This window comes from Engraulis encrasicolus, chromosome 20, assembly GCF_034702125.1.
Source record: "Engraulis encrasicolus isolate BLACKSEA-1 chromosome 20, IST_EnEncr_1.0, whole genome shotgun sequence".
In the NCBI taxonomy this organism is placed as follows: Eukaryota; Metazoa; Chordata; class Actinopteri; order Clupeiformes; family Engraulidae; genus Engraulis; species Engraulis encrasicolus.
The window spans coordinates 22881733-22905088 of NC_085876.1; the positions used below are offsets into that span (position 1 = coordinate 22881733).

Genomic DNA, 23356 nt, shown 5'->3' on the forward strand with positions numbered 1-23356 from the left:
AAGGGCAAAACACTGATAGGGCCCCCCGTATTGCCTGCCATGGTCACAACAGGGCCCCCCATCACCAATAAGAGAGGGCCCTGGGACCGGGGGCAAAAGCCCTAGTCCAGCAACAACACTCCTGACGGTACCAACAACGTTGTCCTCTTCAACTGCATTTTTAAATATCCATACACACCAACTCATATCCTTTCAGATGATAATGCATGTTTTTTTTTAATTATACAGCATAATTATGATATAGCCTACATGCAGATATTTATTTGTACATGAAATAAAAATGTATTATTAGCACATTAGTAGTAGTAGTAATAGTAGTTGTAGTAGTAGTAGTAGCCTAGTAGTAGTAGTAGTAGTAACAGTTGTAGACATAGTAGTAGTAGTAGTAGTAGAAGTAATAGTTAGTGCCACCACTATAGTTCTGTCAGATCCACTCTAGTCAAAAATGAGACGAGAAACAGAGATACATTTCAGAAGTATTTCTGATTGCACATTTTGTGTTTGGAGGTATGGCTCTGTTCGGATGAAGCTCCCCGGCTTCTCCATGAGCTCCATGGAAGCCAAGACAGGGAACAGCAGCATTCTCAGGTGGAGTGCCTTCCATTTAGCTGGAAAGGCAACTATGACAACAGTATGACATTGTTTGGCAATGATAAGTCTGGTGGAGCAGGGGAGGTGGTGGGTGCAAAACAAGCAGCAAAAAGCAATGACAGGGGGAAAAATCGGTAGTTTAAATAAAGCGTGCCAAAGGCCAGCATCCAATTGCGAGCAGCAGCTGATTAACTAAAGCACAGCTGATTCGTGGACAGCTGTAGGGGTTAGGTCGGCGTCAGCCAATAGGCAGAAGGGAGCGTTGACTACGTGGTCTGCCAGAACTAACGCAGGTTGCTCGATTTACTGCTAGGCTGCTACTCATCATCATCATCATCATAGTAGGCCTAATTACATAATCACCATCATTGTCATCAACACAACAAATAGAAATAAGCCTCTCAATTTCATCACACCCATACACACACTCGTCTCTTTATGAGTTTAATGGGAGAGGCCGTTGCCATAGCAAAAGACCTGCACAACAAAATATCACACAAAATGGATCACACACACGCACATGAACTCATGCACACACATGCACACACACACGAAGCAATACATCAACATTCTGCATATTTATTGAAAATAAATTATCAAAATATATCAAAATGCATATGAACACAGGTGCAACTAAGCCAATGTGATGAATTTAGTAACATGGTTACCTCCTCAACAAAACGCATACGGATTGCAAAAACGACATGATCCTCTGATCATCCCTTACTATATAGGCCTGCAGCTTTCCCCATGTACTAGTTCAGTGTGCCACCAGCTGGTCATAAGCTACCATTACAGGAATAACAAACTGTCAAAGTAGAAAACACTGGCTTTTTGCCTTCTTCCAATGCAATCTTAATTGCAGGTACAGTAGAGTTTGTAACAGAACAAAGGCTAAGGAACACTGCATATGATATAATTTTGAAAATCAACATGGGTCCGAGTGGGATTCGAACTCACAACCTCCATCTGTAATCCAGCACCTTTGCCATTGATACTAAATGACATACAAGTTCGCAAGACCCCTGTTTTAGGTACAGCCATTTTAAGAATTTTGGTTGTCTTTCTTGTAAAGGCTCTCTGCAGACCACATGAAATGGCTCAGCGGGCCGCATGTGGCCCCCGGGCCTGAGTTCGCCCACCTCTGTACTTTTTCATTGTAGAATTCATCCTCCCCCCAGATTTCCCCTCTCCTTCACACCGACTGCAGCACAGTGAGTTACAACAACAAAAATCAATGTGTATGAAATCCAATCCTATTGTGCTCTCGTTAGGCCTATTTGAGGTATCAGTTAGCAGCATTTTTGTGCAATAGTCACAGAGGGCATCCCTATTTATGTAGTCCTACTATCCCTGAAATTCACTTCTGCTTTTCACTAGAGCACTTTGGGTACCAAACTCATTTTGAATTCGACTAGCTGGCGCTGAATATTGTTATGATTCACTGCGTATGTACAGCAGGGGGCGACATTTATTGAAAAAACAAAATGCCTCTCTTGGTGCTGATGCGATTGTCTCAATGAGAGTTTCTCTGACAGAGGTGTCAAAACTGCAAAAGTAAACATAAAAGTAATTGGTGAGTGCAGGTGATACTACACAGCTGCTACACCAGCTAATTCCCTGTATTTAATGGGATAGAAAGACTGTATTGTTACCGAAAAACACTAAAACTTTATCCAAAGCTTTCCGTTACAATTTTCAATTTTCACAAATGAGATGTATATGTATAGCCTAGAAATCTAGACGCCGTACAGCAAAAAGCTGTATGCCCCCGGGAGCAAATTCAATTTGCGGTCGCTAGGGGCGTCTAGATTTCTAGGCTAGTATATGTAGGGCTGTACAATTAATCTAAAAATCGCAATTCTGGACAAGATAAAAAAAAATAAAAAATACGATTTAATTGTGATCGCACAGGGAATAATATACACACCCCTCGGGCGTCCTTGGAGTCAGAACATGTTTTTTACATAATTATTACCATTCACTTTTATTTTGTTCAACCAATACATTATTGGTTCTAAAAAGAGAGAGGTCAACCCGGCAATCAGGTGTGTGGAAAAAAATGTCCAAAATGGTGCTCTTGGGGTTGGGAAATCCAGAATTAAGAAAGCAGAAGGTCCCAGGCACTCAGAGGTAACTCAGTCCGAAGAAGGAGGTATATTAAAAAGCCTTTATTAGCTGTGGCTACTCATAATTGAAATTAAAATGCCAATGGCAAAATGGCATTTTAATTTCAATTATGAGTAGCCACAGCTAATAAAGGCTTTTTAATATACCTCCTTCTTCGGACTGAGTTACCTCTGAGTGCCTGGGACCTTCTGCTTTCTACATTATTGGTTCTATTTTGTTACACTGGCCAAAATTCAGTTGTTTATTCGAATTTGGATTAATAATTGTGATCAAATGCCAGTGTGACTTTGTGTGCTCGTGAGAGAGAGAGAGAGAGAGAGAGAGAGAGAGAGAGAGAGAGAGAGAGAGAGAGAGAGAGAGAGGGAGAGAGAGTGTGTGTGTCCGCGTGTGCACGTGTGTGCGTGCGTGCGTGTGTGTGTGTGTGTGTGTGTGTGTGTGTGTGTGTGTGTGTGTGTGTGTGTGTGTGTGTGTGTGTGTGTGTGTGTGTGTGTGTGTGTGTGTGTGTGTGTGTGTGTGTGTGATGTCAGCTTGTGCTGCTGTATTCTGTGGTGTGCAGTCCAGAGCCACCTCTTATCTGCCCATCACTGCAGCTGGTGCCACTGAGGCACAACTGATTCATTCAGCTGCCCGGCTCTGGACATCATCCACTTCCATCCAGTGTGTCTGCTCGGCTTTGAACTGCCCTGCAGCAGCTGTCTACGTCAGGAGCTGTGTGTGTGTGTGTGTGTGTGTGTGCATGTGTGTGTGTACGTGTGTGTGTGTGTGTGCGTGCGTGTGTGTCTGAGCGTGTGTGTACGTGCGTGCGTGCGTGCGTGCGTGCGTGCGTGTGTGCGTCCGTGCATGTGTTTATGTCAAGTCAAGTCAAGTCAAGTTGGTTTTATTGTCAATTTCTTTACATGCGCTGGTCATACAAAGAATTGAAATTACGTTTCTTACTTTCCCATGCAGACAGACATAGACTCTAGACTCTAGGTGTGGACATAGACAATTAGACATAGACATAGACACACATTAGACCTAGAGTACCTATACAATGCCCATACAGACATATAAAGTGCAAGACTGGGCACTGAGCAGACATACATAGAACATATATATGTGTGTGTTTGTCTGTGTGTGTGTATGTGTGCCTGCGTGTGTGTGTGCGTGTGTGTGTGTGTGTGTGTGTGCGTGTGTGTGTGCGTGTGTGTGTGTGTGTGTGTGTGTGTGTGTGTGTGTGTGTGTGTGTGTGTGTGTGTGTGTGTGTGTGTGTGTGTGTGTGTGTGTGTGTATGCTACTCTAATCTACCTTTGTGAGGCCACTGCTATTGGAGCACACCATGGAGGTAGTATAAGAACTGGAGAGAGTGAATAAGTCCCGCCCTCAGTCATTTCAATTGGAAATGCTAGGCTAGTGAATTCAGCCAAAATTGAACAATTTTTTCAGTTTCCAAAATGGAGTTTCATGGAGCTCATTTCCGCAACTAGTTTACTCAGCCAATTACGTGCCACTTTACTGACTCCCATGAGGTTGACCAGAAAGCAATATGGAAGACGGGCATTGGATGCATGGAGGTATTATAAGGTGCCCAACCAAGGTCTGTGTGCCCAACACTAAACTCGAGCACCCACCAGTCATCATTGAGCGAAGTGGGGTCAGAAAAGAGCGAATTTATGAAAATGGCGATGAGGAAGTGACTTGCTAATCGGCAAGGCTAACCAGCCAAATCCTGACCCCCTGGAGCACACCCACATGCAAGGGCCCTCGCTCCATGTGGGGCCCAAATCCTGGACCCCACATGTTTTGACCCCTTTTGCTGGGATAGTGTTGTTGTTACTGGTAAACGTAAAAGTGTAAAAACATTTCCTCACGACAGGTTAAGGTCAGGGCTTGTTCTCAACTCAACGCAATCCCAAGAGTCGCATTACTTTAGACCCCAGAGTGTAAAAAGAAGAGAAGCAGGCCTAAAATGACATGGGGCCGGACCATCGAGAAGGAGCTCCAGCAGCACCATGGTCACCAAAGCTTGGGGACCATCGAGAAGTTGGCTACGGACAGATCGAAGTGGAGAGACTTTGTTGTTGCCCTATGTTGCCGAATGGCGTGATGGGGTTAAGTAAGTAAAATAAGGCTGTCAGCAGCCCTGCTTGTAGCCTGATTATCGTCGACATTCAAATCTCTTCGAGACTTGGTGTGACCAAGAACATAACAATTAACATTTCCCAAACGGTTTAGTTGATCTGCCTCCATTGTTAGCTTATGGTTGTGTGCTTCCTGACAAGGTGGGAGGAGTTCCCGTATTTTCGGGAACTCAGAAATGACTTGCATTGCTCTTTGCTCTGACTAGTTGCAATGCTGAAAGTGTTGCGTCACTAGGAGGGCACAGCCTGGCTACCCTGCTTGCTAACAGCCATTTACTCAAAGGTCACTCCTGAGTTAAAACTACATTAGCCTTAAGGGTGCGTCCGGTAAACACGAATTGGGTTCTTTGAAGTGAACACAGACAGACTCTGCCAGCCAGTTTGTGTGTGTTAGACATCGTTCCCAAGATGTACTGTATTTCTCTCTCTTAAGAGCTATTTTCTGAGACAAGGTATTTGTGTTGCAGGGCAAGTGAAGTAACAGCAGATTTATTACTGAAATTGTTATTCAAACTATTATTGTTATTGTGGGTACAACATCGGTACATGGCGAGGTCCTGGGAACAGGCACATATCAGATTGAAGACCTGAAAGTAAGTCGTGATGGATGTTGGTAGTCTTGGCCGGGTTCCACTTTGTTAAAAAAAAGACTTTCTTTATCCAGACCTTTATTATTGAAGGTGCCGTACTGTACAGCTTATTTCTGAATTGTATTAAATGATGTTTAATTGGAAATATGAATAGATCATTAATTGAATATATATAGTATATGTTGCTACAGAATAAAAAATATAGTAAATATGAAATACTGACGATCACAAAGACAGCATTATTGATATCTATTGTATATCAATGCAAGCAGTGATTTCAGGATTGAATGTTATTATTGATGGTGAATGTAGATAGATTATGATAATATTGTCTGAGGGTGTATGATAGGGTTTTGAACAATGACGCTTTGATCGGGGTACATTTTTTAAAAAGCAACTGCAGCATTCTGAAAAGATGCCGTGCTTAGATACCAGTTGCTATGGCAGTCAGACATACTGTCAGAGTTTTAGTCACGCATAGAAAAGGGAAAGCCATGCAGTAAATGGATAATGACAGACAAGTGGCTTTGGCATTGTGTGTGTGGGGGGGGGAGAGAGAGAGAGAGAGAGAGAGAGAGAGAGAGAGAGAGAGAGAGAGAGAGAGAGAGAGAGAGAGAGAGAGAGAGAGAGAGAGCAGATTTTGCCTGTGCGTGTCCTATGGCTAACCTGAGGTAAAATGAGCTCCGATCTTAATTGATTGAAAAAGATTGCATACAAAAGAACATCTGCCTGTGTACCAAAATCACCCATCTCTTTGAAAGAACAGACAGCTACCATCTTTGGTGTGAAGGGAAAAGTATTCAAGTCAAGTATTCTTCTCTGTTCTCTTTTTTAATTATTTTTTACCAATCACTCCCCACAAACCTCCCTGTCTGTAAATAAAACCTCATTATCTCTGAATGCCAACTCATTCAGTCAATAAAGAAATCTCCCTCCACTTGACTCTGTGTCTGTCTGTCTGCTGTCTGTGGGCAGAGATTTGAACTACTGTAATCCCTCTATTTCTCTCTCTGTTCCATCCCATTGATGTTATGACCATCCATCTGTCTTTCTATTCCCTTCCTTCGTCTCTCTCTCTCTCTCTCTCTCTCTCTCTCTCTCTCTCTCTCTCTCTCTCTCTCCCATTCCCATCTCTCCATCCTTCTCTTCTTGGTTCATTTTATTCCCATTCCAATCACTTCAACCCCCCCCCCCCACACACACACACACACATTCCCAACCGTCCTTCCCACCTTCTCTTTCCTTGTCTTATCCATCCCTCTTTCTCTTCATCCCTCTCACTTTCACCTTACTCCCATTCTCATGTTCCATCCCTTCTCTCTGTCCCTGTCTGTCTCTCTCCAGTGTTGCCAGATTGGGCGGGTGCCCGGCCAATTGGGCTACTTTGGATGAGTGTCTGTGGGTAAAAATGGGGAAAATTGGCCATTTGGCGTTTTTTTGAGCCATTTTTGGCCCATTGAAGTCAATGTAATTGGTTGAATTTGGGCGGAATTTAGCGCAATTTGGCGGTTTTTGAGAAGCTTTTGGGCGGGACTTGGTCAGACACATCTGGCAACACTGTCTCTGTCTCTCTCTCTCTGTATCCCTCTGTCTTAACCTCTCCTGTCTTCATCCAACTCTCTCATCTTTCTCTCTCCCTCTCCTCTCCTCTCCTCATTCCTCTCCTCTCCTCTCCTCTCCTCTCTCCTCTCCTCTCCTCTCCTCTCCTCTCCTCTCCTCTCCTCTTCTCTCCTCTCCTCTCCTCTCCTCTCCTCCCCCTCTCATGTGGGTGTCTGTGGGACGAAAGCCCAGAAGTTAGCAGCCTTCATATCTCTCTCTCTCTCTCTCTCTCTCTCTCTCTCTCTCTCTCTCTCTCTCTCTCTCTCTCTCTCTCTCTTTATTCTGAAATGTTCTCCATTCCTCTTCTTCTTCTTCTTCAGGTACACCTCCCGCTCCCTCTGTCCATATCTCTCCATCCCTCTCATTATCTCACCATCCTGCTCTGATATTCTCACTCTTTTCCTCCATTCCTTTACCTCTCTCACTCCCACGTAGTCTATTCATCGTCTCAGCTTCTCCTTTCTTTTCTTTATCTCTCTCTCTCTCTCTCTCTAGCTCTACCCAATACTCCCATGCCTTAACCTGCAGATACGTACAGTATTTATATGCTTTGCCTGTCTCCTTGTTATGTCTCTCTTGCTCCGTCTCTCTTCTCTTCTGTGTTATCCACCCTCCTCTCCGTCACCCCTCTATATTCTCTCTCTCTCTCTCTCTCTCTCTCTCTCTCTCTCTCTCTCTCTCTCTCTCTCTCTCTCTCTCTCTCTCTCTCTCTCTCTCTCTCTCTGCTCAGCAGTCAGCAGTATTGATCATGGCACAGAGAGGAGCAGGGGGCTGCTGAGCTCGGTGCAAGATGAGAAGACCAGATAGGACACCATGAGAGAGAGAGAGAGAGAGAGAGAGAGAGAGAGAGAGAGAGAGAGAGAGAGAGAGAGAGAGAGAGAGAGAGAGAGAGAGAGAGAGAGAGAGAGAAGCAGAATGACAGAGGAAAGAGGAGAAGAGAGGGAATGGAGGGAGGGTGTGCAGACTGAATGTACCAAGGGGAGAGAAATAGAAAGACAGAATGACAGAGGAAAGTGGAGAAGAGAGGGAAAGGGGTGAGGATGGATGGGAGGAAAGGGAGTGGAGGAGACCAAGCTGACCGTATAGGAACCAATGGGAGAGAAAGAGAAGAACGGTAGAGGAAAAAGGAGAAAAGAGGGGAGGAGGAAAAGGGGGGAGGAAACGGGAAGGGAGGGGAGGAAGGCAGACAGAAAAAGACTGAGAGAAAAAATGAGGAAAGAGGGATGGGGGATAGGAACCAATGGGAGAGAAAGGAAAAACGATTGAGGAAAAAGGAGAAGAGAGGGAAGAGGGGAGGACGGAAGGGAAGGGAGTGGGGTGGAGAGGGGGGCAGTCTGACTGTACTGTAGGAGCCAATGGGAGCATTAATGGCGTGAAACTAAAATAGACCGTTTTTAATTGAGAGGATGTGGGGAAAGCAGGGGAACAATGAGAGAGGAAGAGGGGCGCGGGGCCACAGAAATGCCTCAGGTCAGAGAGGAGAGCAGGCCAGGCCGGCCATATAGGGGAAGGGGCTCCTACCTCTAACGCACACACACACACGTGGGTGCACACACACACACACACACACACACACACATGCACGTACGCACACACACACACACACACACACACACACACACACACACACACACACACACAAACACACACATGCACACACGCACAAACACACACACACACACACACACACACACACACACACACACACACACACACACACACACACACACACACACACACACACACACACACACACACACTTCTATATACCATAGCTTACAGTAGTCCACATGACAAGTTTTCCCACCATGACCACATTGCAAGCAGTGACATATGAAGAGGATTTATTCTTTCTCCCAGTCATACACAAGAGGTCTGTGGCTACAGTACACTTGGCACTGACTGACATGTGTGGGTAAATGTGAGATTCCCTCGAATTCATTTTATCTGTCTTTTCCCAGAACACACACACACACACACACACACACACACACACACACACACACACACACACACACACACACACACACACACACACACACACACACACACACACACACACACATCTGTTGTTGTCATGATATCCTACACCGCTGACAGTCAAAAGATTGGTGGCTCGTGGAACGCATCCCAGCGCGCGCGCGTCATTTCCACCACTGCAAGTGGAGGAACTAATTTTTCCTTTCCCCTGCATGTCCGGTTTTTGCGAATGGGTGATGTGTTTCGCTGCGATGTCGCTTTTCATAAAATGGAACGGGACTGCATAAATCATAAGTTTTTCCCCCTCGTCGACAGATAAGATTGTCTGTGATGTGCTAACCACACCTGTAAAATGAAACGTCGTGAGTTTTAGTTTTGGTCTCAGGGACGTAATTTCTGAGAGGCTGCCAGCACCTCACAGCGCGCGCCTGTTCCAGTTGAGAGAGGAAGAGACGGAGCAAGGAAAACACCGAGGTCCAAGTTGGTACATATTAACGGTTTTTGCCTTTTGGGCAGACGACTAGCGGTCTGAAGGCTTGGCGGTTGCGCTTGAGAGTTCTAGGTGACTTTGTTTTTTCACGACATTCGTCAATTATTGTTCAATTCTCCAGATTAAAGGCGGTGGAGCATCTCACCTTGAAAGCATGCAGCGATAATAGCACACATTCTTCTCTCACTGATGCTTTCCAACTTTTAAAGGAATACCGAACAACCCCAAACCAACTTTCACAAGCAGGAAGTCATGCGGAGACATCACCCAGCAATTTAAGGTAGATCACATTTATGTCAGCTTGTGTTTTGGCATGTGCTGTTATCAGGAATCAGAGGGCTCCTGGTAGCCTAAATAGGCTACCTGCATAGAATTACAGTAATGACAATCTCTTAAAACACTCAATGTGTATAGGCTTCAATAACTGATCAGCCTAACTTGACCAAACGACTAGGCTACATGGTTTATGGAATATTATAAAGGTAAAAGAAGGCTACAATGTAAAAAATATCAACTTCCTCAGAATTCCAAGTTAATTTAACTCCTGATTGTAAGTTTGTTATGTGAAGCTTTGAATTGTAACCTTGTGTTCAAACAACACACACAACTTCACGCAACTTACAAAAACGATTTTAAATTAACTTGGAATTCTGAGGCAGCTGGTAAACTTGTGATTTCTAGTTAAACCATGCTGATTTTTGACGGTGTAGCAGAATTAAGTAAGTATATAAGTTATCATGACTTATCACTGATAGGCTATCACTTTTTACAGTGCAGTGCTGTTACAGAGCACGGAAGCATATTGTGTGGTAGAAAGGTAAATTTTATACAGTGTAAAAGGTCACTTTAATCAATTTGGGTCCATAAGGAGGAGCATTTACAGAAATTGAATTAGCAACACATTCAATTCACCAAATATGTCATCCTTTCATAAGCAAAAGCTTTAGAAATGAGTTCTAGTGACGATCGTTGCGTTCTTCTGGAAAAAAAATCACTCCATGAATTGCAGGCTATACATTAAAAAACATAGACTATGTTGTTGAAATGCCCAACATCAGCATTTAAGCTCTATAAGTCTATTTGTATTCATTAAGCATCTGCAAGGGCTTAATGATTTGAAATATCATTATCATCATCCCTATCATTATACAGTTATTAACCTGCACACCCAATCACGTCTCCAATCAACTGTCATATTTCACATCTTTGCTGTAATGTGTCTTATGTAATCTTGGATGCTTCTACTACTTTTGTCATTTATAATCGTATCTACTGGATTTGACGTAGTGTGTTGTTGAATTCTTGTTGTGGACAATGTGCTTTGATCTTAAATAGCCTACATTATACATGCGATTTTAAAGTGTGTGTGTGTGTGTGTGTGTGTGTGTGTGTGTGTGTGTGTGTGTGTGTGTGTGTGTGTGTGTGTGTGTGTGTGTGTGTGTGTGTGTGTGTCTGTGTGTGTCTGTGTGTGTGTGTGTGTGTCAGGGCTTGACACTGGCACCAGCCAACCAGCCAAATGCTGGTAAAACTTGGCTGTGGCTAGTAATAATTTCAGTCTCACTAGCCAATTTGGCAGGTAGCTTATTCTATGATATAACATATCAGCATAGTTTAGCCTTCATTCTGTATCAATTGTTTGTATTTAGTTCAAGAAAAAGTAAGTTACTCGGTTTCTATTTTTGTGATTTATTTCCATGTTGAAGTGCACTTGTCTTCTTGCTTTAGAACCCCGTCTTCTGAAGTTAGATGTACAGTGTCATGATAAAGAAAAAAACAATATAAAAATCTTGGCTTGTAGAATACCTGAATGGTTAGTGACTCAGGAAAATCACTAGCCACAGTGGTCGGTAAGCAAAAAAGGTAATGTCAAGCCTGTGTGTGTGTGTGTGTGTGTGTGTGTGTGTGTGTGTGTGTGTGTGTGTGTGTGTGTGTGTGTGTGTGTGTGTGTGTGTGTGTGTGTGTGTGCGTGCGTGCGTGTGGATGTGCGTGTGTGCGTGTGTTTCTTCACTCACAGTGTGTGGTGTCTGCAGGGGGAGCTAAACACACTGAGTCACACACACACACACACAGGGCTCTAAATTTACACCAGCCAACCGGCCAAATGCTGGTGAACTGTCAGTTTGGCTGGTATAAAATATCGCCTTACTGGCGACTTAGACACATTAGTGACTGTGTGTTTGGCTAGTAAGATTAAGAGTATAGCCAATTTGGCTGGTGATGGAAAAAAGTTAATTTAGAGCCATGCACACACACACACACACACACACACACACACACACACACACACACACACACACACACACACACACACACACACACACACACACACACACACACACACACACACACACACACACACACACACACACACACACACTCTTGCGCAAACACACACAAGCACATCTCTAGCGTATGTTTCATGACTCGTGATGTAAAAAGTCACTCACAGCGTTTGCCATCTCTGATTGCGGTGACAGCTGTGATTGCCACCTTGACCTTTGTCTTGCACATCGTAGGTTTTGACAGTTTGTGCCGCTGTTCGGTGTTTCTTGATGTCGAACTTTGAACTTGAACTTTAACACTCTTCCCCTGTCATCCCCACCCACAGAAGATGGATGAGTCCAGTCGGCCCTTGTCGCGGACAACAAGAAGAACAACAACAACTACGTCCATGACGATGCTGACGACGATGCTGCTACTCGGTCTCCTCTTCTCCCAGTTTGGATGGGCCCACCTCCAGCCGCCGGCCCCAACCCCTGACCCGTCTGCCGTCCGCAACGTCACCCTGGCGGCCATCTTGCCCAAGAACAACAACGAGTATGCCTGGGCGTGGCCCCGCGTGGCACCGGCGCTGACCCGGGCGATGGAGCGTGTCAACGCCGACCCCTGGATGTTGCCGGGACACCGGCTGGTCCTCCTCTTCAACGGCAGCGACACCCAAGATGGCCGTTGCTCGGAGACCGTGGCCCCTCTGGCCGCCGTGGACTTCAAGATGTCCCACAACCCCTGGGCCTTCGTCGGGCCCGGCTGCGACTACGCGGCGGCGCCCGTGGGGCGTTTCACGGGCCACTGGCACGTTCCCATGGTGACGGCGGGCGCGGCGGCCGTGGCCTTCGAGGAGTACACGTCCATCACCAACATGGGCCCCACCTACCAGAAGCTGGGAGAGTTCGTGGTGGACATGCACCGGGGCTTCGGTTGGACGCACGCCATGCTGACCTACCACGACCACCGCAACGACGACCGGCTCTGCTTCTTCCCGGTGGAGGGGTCCTTCAACGAGATGATCAAGGAGAACATCACCATCCACCAGGTGGCTTTCGACGAGCTGGATGGACCTGTGGACTACCAGGACATCATGTCCAGGATCAGGGACCAGGCCCGCGGTGAGTAGACAGCAACCTCATGAAATGAGTGAGATATGCATAGGCAGTAGTGGTGTGGATCGGCTCACGATCCGATTCGATCACGATTCGGGAGGTAGCGATTCGATTCTATTCTATTCGATCCGATCCGATCCGATTCAATTCTACTATGCATTGCAATGCATTACATTTCTACTGAAAGCAAAGCAAATGTTAAACCCCTTAGTGCAGCACTTATGTTATAACCTTACTGTCACTAAAATTGTAATGTCTATGTCTTAATCTGTTACTTAAGGCTCTCGGCGCTGTCATAGCAATGTTGTTATGATGTAGTTGAGTATGTTCAACAAATAGTGAATAGGCCCGCCGGCGACCCCATCTGCACTAAGAGGCTACTCAGTCATGATGAGGCAATACAAGTAGTCAGATACTGAGCAACAATTTATTGGCTGTTTTCTGTATCAGTCTGTATCAGTCTTGCAATGTTTTGAAGTGCTTTTATTTAATTTAACATTCATTTGCTCCCGAAATATCCATGGAAGTAATTGAAACTTAAAAAAAATTGCCGGATCGATTCTGGAACTTGCCGGATCGATTCTGGATCGTCCATGCCCCGCATCGATTCGGATCGCCGAATCGATCATTGTTGACACCACTAATAGGCAGGGCCGCTGACAGCTTTGGCTGGGCCCGCAAAAAATACTTAGTTATGTGTAATGAGTGTTAGTGTTGTTTGTGCAAAGTAGGTAACCTGTCACATAGTCACAAAGACACATGAAGAGGCCCAAACCCAATACATACAATGTAATGAGGACCCAAATCTGGGGCCCCTCTCTCCCTGGGCCTGGGACAAGTGACCCCTTTTGCTGCTTTATTTCTTCAGGATCATTGAATAATCTCTACTGCGCCCTAATACTCACTAACATACTCGTGTACTAGATTTAATAGATGGCAGCTAGCACAGTTCAGTGTTGAATGTACCATATTCTAAAGGGCTCTGCATACTTCACGTGCGCACTTTGGCGCGTTTGGCGCGAGAACCATTAATGACGTCATCACTTGCGCCAGACTATTCATACTTCAAAAGCGCCCTTACAGGCTTTCGCTCGCATTGTCGGAAGTGCCCTCTGCTGTTCATGAGAGAAACGGCAGTATCTTTCGCAACTCGCAGCGTGAGCTCTACGGATGTATAAAATACAAACACGGCTGCTGTAGGGCTACTGAACGTCTGACTTGTGACTTACCACATTGAAACATATATTTTTTGTTGTAGTCTACATTGCCAGATCATTCCAAGACCATGTGAGAGCATTGTTCTGGCAGCAGAATTTATAAATAGATGGCCGAACACAACGTGCTTCTGAACAAAGTAAACAATTGTTTCACTGAACAACATTTAAGAGAGAAGATAAAATAGGCCTAACTGTCTAGGACATTTTATTATCCCCAAAATGATGCAGGATCCATTCTGTAGTAGCCTACAGTAGTTGTAGCCTCTCTTCGCAACTCCTGCTTTGTCTGCCTACCTGCATGGTCGCTGGTGGCGCACGACAAGTTACAAAAAATGTGGGGTGCACGACGTCGCGCCACGGCTTGTGACGTCATTTTGGGTCACGTGACGGCGCGAGTGAGGTCGCGAGTGAAGTATGAAGGAGGCTAGCGCCAGTCACGCCAAGTATGAATCCCCCTTAAACCTCAATTGGTCACCAAAAATATTCAGAAGATTCCCAAATTGTTCCTTCATAAATGCTCTGATTTTTTAAAAATGTAAACAATTAGGCAGATTTGCTTCATTATTGTAGCAGTTTTTTTTAATATTCTAAAATGTATTGGTGTGTTTTATTTATTATTTGATTACAGTGTGTTGTAGTTGTTGAATGTTTGTTCATACGGGTAGTGGGCTTTGAACTTGAGCTGAAAACCTCTCACCCCACAGAGGATGGATTAGTTGGCCCTTGTCCTGCCTTACATCCATGGTGGAATCACTGGATTCCATTTACTGTATGACATCTATGTCTTAACTAAAAAAAATAATACCAATTAATGAATTAATAAATTAATAGCTGACACAAATAGGAGAAAGTCATAACTGACACCATGTCAGTAGCATAGTTTATGTGGAGCTTAAAGGAACAGTCCACCCTTTTTTCATTTTCACATATTTGCAGTATTTCCAAGCATTATTCATGAATGTGCATATAATTTTCGTCTAGGCCTATGTGTTTGCATTACCTAGTTTAACAGTACAGCCAAATTAAGAGTAGCAATGCAAGTCTATGGGGAGCAAACAAAACATCATCAAATGTAATTATAAACTACTTTAAAATTAATGCAAAATTCACCAGAGTGCAAAACAGCTATTTAATCCTGTCTTGTTATCACTTGTGGCTTGATGCTAATGCTCCCCATTTACTTCCAGTGATTATGCTAATCTATGCTAATAATTCTGATCCAATAAATCTGAGTACTGAAAACACTGAGAAGAAAATTATATGCACATTCATAAATAATGCTTGGAAATACAGCAAATATGTGAAACTCAAAAAAGGGTGTACTGTTCCTTTAAATGAATAACATTTCAGCAGTGGAGTGCAGACCTCTTTCTTCTGTCCATAGCATTTTTTTTTTACATGATAGCTGGTTCCTCTGAGAACTAATTCCATAAAAAACAGAGTCTAATATACTTACCACAGGGCTGGATGAAAAGTCAAAGCTGTGGTTAATATATTACTGTAGAATTAGGGCAGTGATTTTCAAAGTGTGGTCCGGGGACCTAGTGGTCCGCGACAGAGCTCAGGTGGTCCTCGAATGGATTTCTGCTTTTCCAAGATAAGCAAGCTGAAGGCTATATTTGTAACATTATTACAAAGCCAAACATGTCTGAAGTCTCATGTTCACCACAATAAGACAGGCTTGTAAATGTGAATAAAAAGTAAGTGATCTGATTCAAAATTAGTGTTGAAATAGCACCCGTCAACTGTCAATTCAGTTAATAGGTGGTCCCTGAACATTTTTGGGGGGACAAAGTGGTCCTTGGTCTGAAAAAGTTTGAGAATCACTGAATTAGGGTATAGGTGCATTTAAAAGTCAACCAATTTTATTGTGCGTTTTAATGGTTTAGGAAAAGCTATAAAAAGTGTTCTGAGTGGCCACCACTGTAAGCATGTGCAACATCAGTATTTCCATGACGCCGCTTGAAAGCTCAAGCAATCACAATATAAAGTGTAGAGTTGTATGTTGTATGTAAATTATACAGTAAAAAGTGTATTATTAGATGGTAATTATATGGTTGCATTCTAATACCATTGCCGTGTGTGTCAGAAGACCCATGGCAAACACTCATAGTCATTTGCATTAGAAAAGACAAAAAAATCACACAATTCATCAGTTGCCTGAAGTGTTACCTTGTTGCCAAGACTACTACAGAAAACGAAAAAAAAGAAATCAGCATAAAACCAACCAACCATGCATGGGCTAGCCATGCCCAGGACAAAAATACATTTGTGAGATTCAGTGCAATCATTGCCAGCTAGCTGTCAGTGGTGTCTTCTTGAGCTAATCTATCTGACTGCAGGGTAAGAGTGATTGCTAGGTAGAGGGTATGTTCATACATGTCATTTTTCCCAATTTATTAGCCTGTGAAGAATCTGATTCATTCAGTCAAGAGAGAATAGTTGTTAGAAACTGGACTTCTACATCTGTTTCATGTCTTTGGCTTAAAGAGACTTCTTCCTTTTGATTTCTGATGACAAATTAAGACTTATTTCTTATTAACCCCTTAGCGCAGAGACTATGTTATAACCTTACTGTCATCAACATTGTAATGGCTATGTATTAATCTGTTAACTACGACTCTCTGTACTGTATCAAAGTTTTATGATGTTGTTGAGATTTTCAGCAAATAGTGAATAGGCCCGTCGGCGACCCCATCTGCAGTAAGAGGCTACGCAGGAATATCTTATTTCAACCTAAAAAGGCTTGCATAAAACTACTGTCACCATAGGGAACTCGTGCTGGACTGATGGTTCAATGTGGCATTCATACATAGTCTGCTTTCCTGCTTTCATTGGCCTTTTTTCCGGCCAATCAATGACCTCAAATAAGGCACATGAGGAGGAAGAGGTTTAGATTCCTTTTGAATGGAGACAAGTAGAGGCAAGAGGAGGAATGGAGAAGAGACAGACAGTCAAGCAGTAGCTTTCGCTGACAGGATGAGAGAACTGACTGAGTCACTTTTTTATCACCCCACATATTTATCCTTAGCCTGGGCGAATAGCCGACTGTTGACTCCGTCAATCAGTCTGGCAAAAGCCATGAGGAATCCGTCTCCGTGGACGATGGGAGATGGTCTGATCTTACTCTATCATTTAAATTAATTGAAGTTCCAAACTCAAATTAAAACCCATATTGTGCTTTATTAGTATGCCTGTTACGTTATAGCGTCGCAAAAGCATACAAATAACAAAACGAAAGTGTGAATATAGTTACCTTAACCAATCAGTAACGGAGCTCGCGGGTGAGTTCTACGTCACCACTCTCAACTGTTTGCTGATTGGCGACACACTGAGAGAACCGAGCTCGAGGCTTTTGCCAGACGATGTGCGGAGCCAAAATCTTTGGGTGGAGTACATGGATGGCGTCGCCAGGCTAATTTATCCTGGCAAATATTTCAACTTTTGCCCCTGTGGACCACAAACAGACACAAAAGCTCATAAGTAAAATTAAAAATCAAATCAGTAAAAGAATAAAATAAAACAAATGAAGCTACACAACATGATTGGTGGGTTGCCTCAGTGAGATTGGGGGCTATACTAGATGTGCTTTGGTACTGTTAAGTCAAGTTCTAGTAAAATACTGGAAAGTAAACTGGTCCACTTCAAAAAAAGACCAGGCCGGGGATGATTTTGTAGTTATTTTATTGTGGTGCAAATATAAAGACTGACGTTTCGACGCAGTGCGCGAGTCAAAAACCTTTCCAGTAAAATACATTGAACGGTGAAAATACATTGAACAGTAAACATACACCCGAATGAATGGGCTATTTTTATAATGTTCGCTGCACTGCTGTGTCTGTGTGTATCTAGTGGCATTGTTTGTAGTGGGAGCTAACTGTTACAGCAGATAAGCCTTTGACTTAAAGGGACATTGTGTGAGATTTTTAGTTATCTATTTCCAGAATTCATGCTGCCCATTCACTAATGTTACCTTTATCATGAATACTGAATACACCATCAAATTCTAAGTGTTCATTATGACTGGAAAAATTGCACTTTTCATACATGAAAAGGGGGATCTTCTCCATGGTCCGCCATTTTGAATTTCCAAAAATAGCCATTTTTAGCTTGGATCTTACTAGAAAATATTTGTTTATTACTTAGTAAACTTTCATGTAAAGATCAAATTTGGCAATAGGCAGCCCAGTTTCAATGAGCAGCATAGTTGCAGTAGCTTTTTTGACCATTTTCTGCACAGTGTACCTTCAACGTAGTGTTTCTCAATGGGGGCGGCACAGCCCCCCCCCCCAGGAGCTCTAGGGGGGGGCGTTGAGAAGGATACAGCTAAGAGGGGGTGGTGCTTAGTTGTCCTTGAGGGGCATTAGTCCATTTTATTTTTTTAATACTAAGGGGGGCGTTGTCAGGCTTATGATGAGGTCAAGGAGACGTTGGGAGGCTTGTGATGAGGCCATGGGGGTGTTTGTTCCAAAAAGTTTGAGAAACACTGACTTAACGCATGCACTCGAAGAGAAATAGAGTCACAAGGAATGTGGATGAAAGTGTTATGTGATGTGAGGAGTGCTGTGTTTTGACGGGAGGTGAGGTGTCTCAGTGATAGGGGATGTGGTGTAATGGTAGAAGTCTGTAGTGGAGGCTGAGAGAAACGTAACAGTAGGAATCGGCAGCTAACACAAGTGAGCACGGTGTACTGAGGATGACAACTGTGATGTGACATGCACACACACCCTCACGCATGCACACACACCCTCAAGCACGCACACACGCTCACACACAGGATGTACTGACGTTAACACACACACACACCCACACACACACACACACCTGCACACACGTACACAGGATGTACTGAGGATGAAAACGGTGCGATGTGCATTGAAAGGCAGTGTGACTTACCAATTGCAGTGTACAAACTCACACATGCGTGGGCACACGCACGCACACACACACACACACACACACACACACACACACACACACACACACACACACACACACACACACACACACACACACACACACACACACACACACACACACACACACACACACACACACACACACACAAACACACACACACACACAATATCAGTCATACTCACACAAGCTTGGGCACACAGACACAGACACACACACACAGACACACACACACAGACACACACACACACACACACACACACACACACACACACACACACACACACACACACACACACACACACACACACACACACACACATGCACGCACGAATGCACTCACACACTCACACACTATCAATCTTGTACAGTATCTAAGACTATAGCATGGGAAGCAGACTGCCAGACTGTGTTACAGTAAAATGGTGAATTCTCAGTTCCCCCATAATAATTTGGATATTGTCCTCTGCCGTGCAGTATTGACCCCAAACATCTGTTGCTTATCACGTTGCATGTAACCGACACCACAGAGCTAATGGCCTTCCCCCAGTGGAGACTGTCGTGTGATAGTGTGTGTTGTGTAATCGTGAGTTTTAGTGTTGTACATAGTGTCCGTCGTGCGATTGTGTGTGTGCTGTGTAATAGTGTGTGTTTTTTTTTTTACTGTAGTGTGTGTAGTGTCTGTTGTGACGTGTTTGTTTTTGTGTGATGTTGTGATTCTTTTACTGTGGTGTGTTGTTACTGTTATGTGATGCTGTGCGTGTGTTGTGATAAAGTGTGTTTTTGTGTGTCGTGTGTGTTGTTTAATTGTGTCTGATGCGTGTGTGTGTGTTGCGTCTGCTTGTGTGTGCAGACCTCATGTTCTGTGTGTTGTGACAGTATTGTGTGATTGTGTGTTGCAATAGTGTGTATTGTTGCAGTTGCAGTAGTGTGCTGCTTGATTTTGTGTGCTGTTGAGTTGTCATCACGAGTGCTTGCGTTTGCTTTAGTCATAATCTGGGTTGTGTGTGTGTGTGTGTGTGTGTGTGTGTGTGTGTGTGTGTGTGTGTGTGTGTGTGTGTGTGTGTGTGTGTGTGTGTGTGTGTGTGTGTGTGTGTGTGTGTGTGTGTGTTGCAAGAGTTTGTGATTAAGGATAGACCGATATACGTGTATATATCGGTATCGGTATCAGGCCGATATTTGCATTTTTAAAGTGTATCGTATCGGCTGATACGCGTGTGGTTTTGGCCGATACGCAATATTTATTATTTTATGTCATTCGTTTTTTTTTTAAAAGCACCAAGACACTTAATTTTTTCATTACTTGATTGTTAGACATTACTTGATTATTAGAGTGGGTGTTTAAATGTTACAAGTTCTACCTAAATTGGATAATGTTAAAGGAATGTTTATTTTTAACTTTGAGACCTGGAATATTAGTCATTTTTTAACCTTCCTTTTAACCCATATCGGCCCCAAATATCGGGTATCGGAAATCGGGTATCGGCCAAGGGTGATGAAAAGAAAATCGGTATCGCATCGGCCATTAAAAAACCTGTATCATTCGACCCCTATTTGTGATTTACAGTTGTGTGTCATGATAGGTGCTATGGGGAATGTCTACCTTCAGGTTATGTTGCAGGGTCCACTAGAGCAGTGGTTCTCAACCTTTTTAAAATTCCCCTATGAGCTAATCACAAGCCTTCCAACACCCCCTTGTTCATCCCCTTGGTCATAGTGAGCCTGCCAACGCCCCCTTGTTATTTAAAAAATAAGAAATAGACTAATGCGCCCATGTGCAACTTACCCAGAAGAAGTGTAAAGGTGACCAGACTGTATGGTTAGTAAGGGAAGTGCTGTATTGAGGGGAGCATGCAGAGACAAGTTTGGTCTGGGGGGGGGGGGGTTGTTAAGCTCTCTAGGAAGAGAGGAGTTCACAAGCTTCAAGGTTGTGCGGGTTGATCCTGCTCTTGTAGCATCAATTACTGGTACGTAAATGAAAATATTGTGTGATACATACGTTTCTGGAGCAGCACTCTGCTTTAAATATAGAATGTTCTTGTGGATGAAGTCAGATGGTAGGGGGGTGTAAGCCCCTGTCGGAGACATGCAACTATAATTGTTGAAAATGCCATGTGGTGCAGTTTCACATGAAATATGATAGGAAAACCTCCTACAATAAATAGGTTGTAGATTTTGTGAAGCAGTTGTAGGAATTACATTCACAATACAAAATCTTTGTCTTTTCATGGGACCTACTCAAGGTGGTAGGTGGTTGTTGTCAAGGTGACCGCTTCAACTGTGAAGTGCTGGGGGAAACCCTTGAAGAAAATTCACAATACAATAGTATTGATGGCGGCCATTTACAAAGAACACAAAAGACTCTACAACCACTCTACAATGCACCAGAGAACAATCTTACACAAAGGAGGACAAGTGCACTGGGGAAATGGTAGAGGCCATTAGACGGCCGTATTGCTAAACACATCTGTTGGAATTGCCTGCATTAACGAAAGGCAATTTGGCAAATTAATTAACCTTCAAAATCATAAATACTGCACAATAACATTACTAGTGTCTGCTGGTATCCATTTCGTTTGGAAGCTCACTAGACTCTGAAATATCTCAAAATGAGTTACCAATCGCACAAAGTAGCCTAATAAACAAGGTGAACCAGAACGGCTTTTTTTTTTTGCATTTCTTAATGTCAGTCGACTACATAATAAATTCCAACAGAAAGGTAAGTCTTACCACTTTAATAACAGCAACAGGTTATATGCACTGTATCCTGGAAAAAAAATAGACATATACAGTAAGTATTCAGAAACTCAGAATTAAAATTTATTCTGAGTATTCAGACATATAGGCTATTAGCCTATTGTTATACAGTAGGCCTATATATAGTTCAGTGTATTGCTTAGGCCTATTTGACAGGGACCGTGTACAAGACAGAATCTAGTACCAGAGTTAGCTAGAAGCTAGTTTACATCTGTGGTCCCTATATAGTATATTATCAGCCTAATATCCAGGAAGTTTGTTGCAATCTACAAGACAGTGTGTTGTGTTCAGACATCATCCATGCATCACCCTCTTCGAAAACACATCAGCATCAGCCCCGTGTTGTTCTTGTAAGACACTGCTATGCAAAATGATTTGTCCTCCGCTTAAACAAATAAGAGATGTCAAAGACAAATGTTTTGTATCCCAGCGGGCTTGTCATTTCCACTCACTGAGCCAACACAAACACACACAGTGGATGCAAAGGATGGAATTCTGTGGGTTGGGTAACAAAGAGCAAGAGGTGGTATGAGCAGAATGAGTAGGGTCAGGCACGTGTTTTATATCGTTCGCAAATCCACAGCAGTGTTGCCAGATTGGGCGGGTGCCCGCCCAATTGGGCTACTTGGGATGAGCGTCGGCGGGCAAAAACGGGAAAAATTGGCCATTTGGCGTTTTTTTTAAGCCGTTTTGGGCCCATAGAAGTCAATGTAATTTGTTGAATTTGGGCGGAATTTAGCGCATTTTGGCGGTTTTTGAGAACCTTTTGGGCGGGATTTGGTCAGACACATCTGGCAACACTGATCCACAGTCCCTCATGCAGTGGTTGAGACTGGAGAACATGAGAACATGAGAAACAATGCACTTACCGGTAAGCTAAATACAGCGAAAGCATTGATGTGTGAACATTTATGTGTGACGGCCGGTCAGTATTAACCCCCCACAACCCTCTGATGGCTAATGATTGCCTATTTTGTATCATATCATAGCCTGGTTCAAAAACCATGACACTAAAGGGACAGACGAGAGGGTAACAATTAACAGTCCTTTTATTTTTTACCAAACTAATGTCAAATCAACCTGGCAGAACAGAAAAGAAAGAAAGAAAGAAAGGAAGGAAGGAGGGAAGAAAGGAAGAAAGAAAGAAAGTTGCCAAAATGGCAACAACCAAGTCTTAAGTCAGGTTTTTTACTTTTCACTGAGAAGTATAAGCAGTGTAGCATTTACTTAGAAAGAAACCCAAGCGGTTTTCATGCATTCTAACCATTTCGGACTGATAACAGACACGTTCTGTGGACGTACTGTGGATGTCCGCGCCGTTGGTGTGCATGTACCGTAAGTTGCCCAGTCACTCAATGTTCTCAGTTTCTGCATCTGTGCTCCTGGAGCACTCCACAAATAGCTCTGCGGTTAACCACACAAGTAACAAAACATGCAAATAACGTGGGACTTTAAGAGATACGGACACTGTACACAATGTTTCCACTTGACTGAAGTTGTAAATGAAAGTCCACCTGCTGCTTTAGAAATTGATTCTTGAACTCACTTAATGGATTATCTATACCAGCAAGTATAGACCTTAACT

The 23356-nt window shown here is 43.5% G+C and overlaps 1 protein-coding gene across 1 annotated transcript in view; it reads left to right on the plus strand.

Annotated features, from left to right (window-relative positions):
- The first annotated feature begins 9165 nt into the window (after window positions 1–9165).
- npr1a (natriuretic peptide receptor 1a) overlaps window positions 9166–23356 on the plus strand; it is a 60853-nt gene continuing 46662 nt past the window's right edge. Inside the window, exons 1-2 of the mRNA XM_063185596.1 lie at window positions 9166–9780; window positions 12109–12886. Coding sequence (XP_063041666.1) covers window positions 12112–12886 — 775 coding nt within the window. The 5' untranslated portion in view covers window positions 9166–9780; window positions 12109–12111. The remainder of the gene's footprint in view (window positions 9781–12108; window positions 12887–23356) is intronic.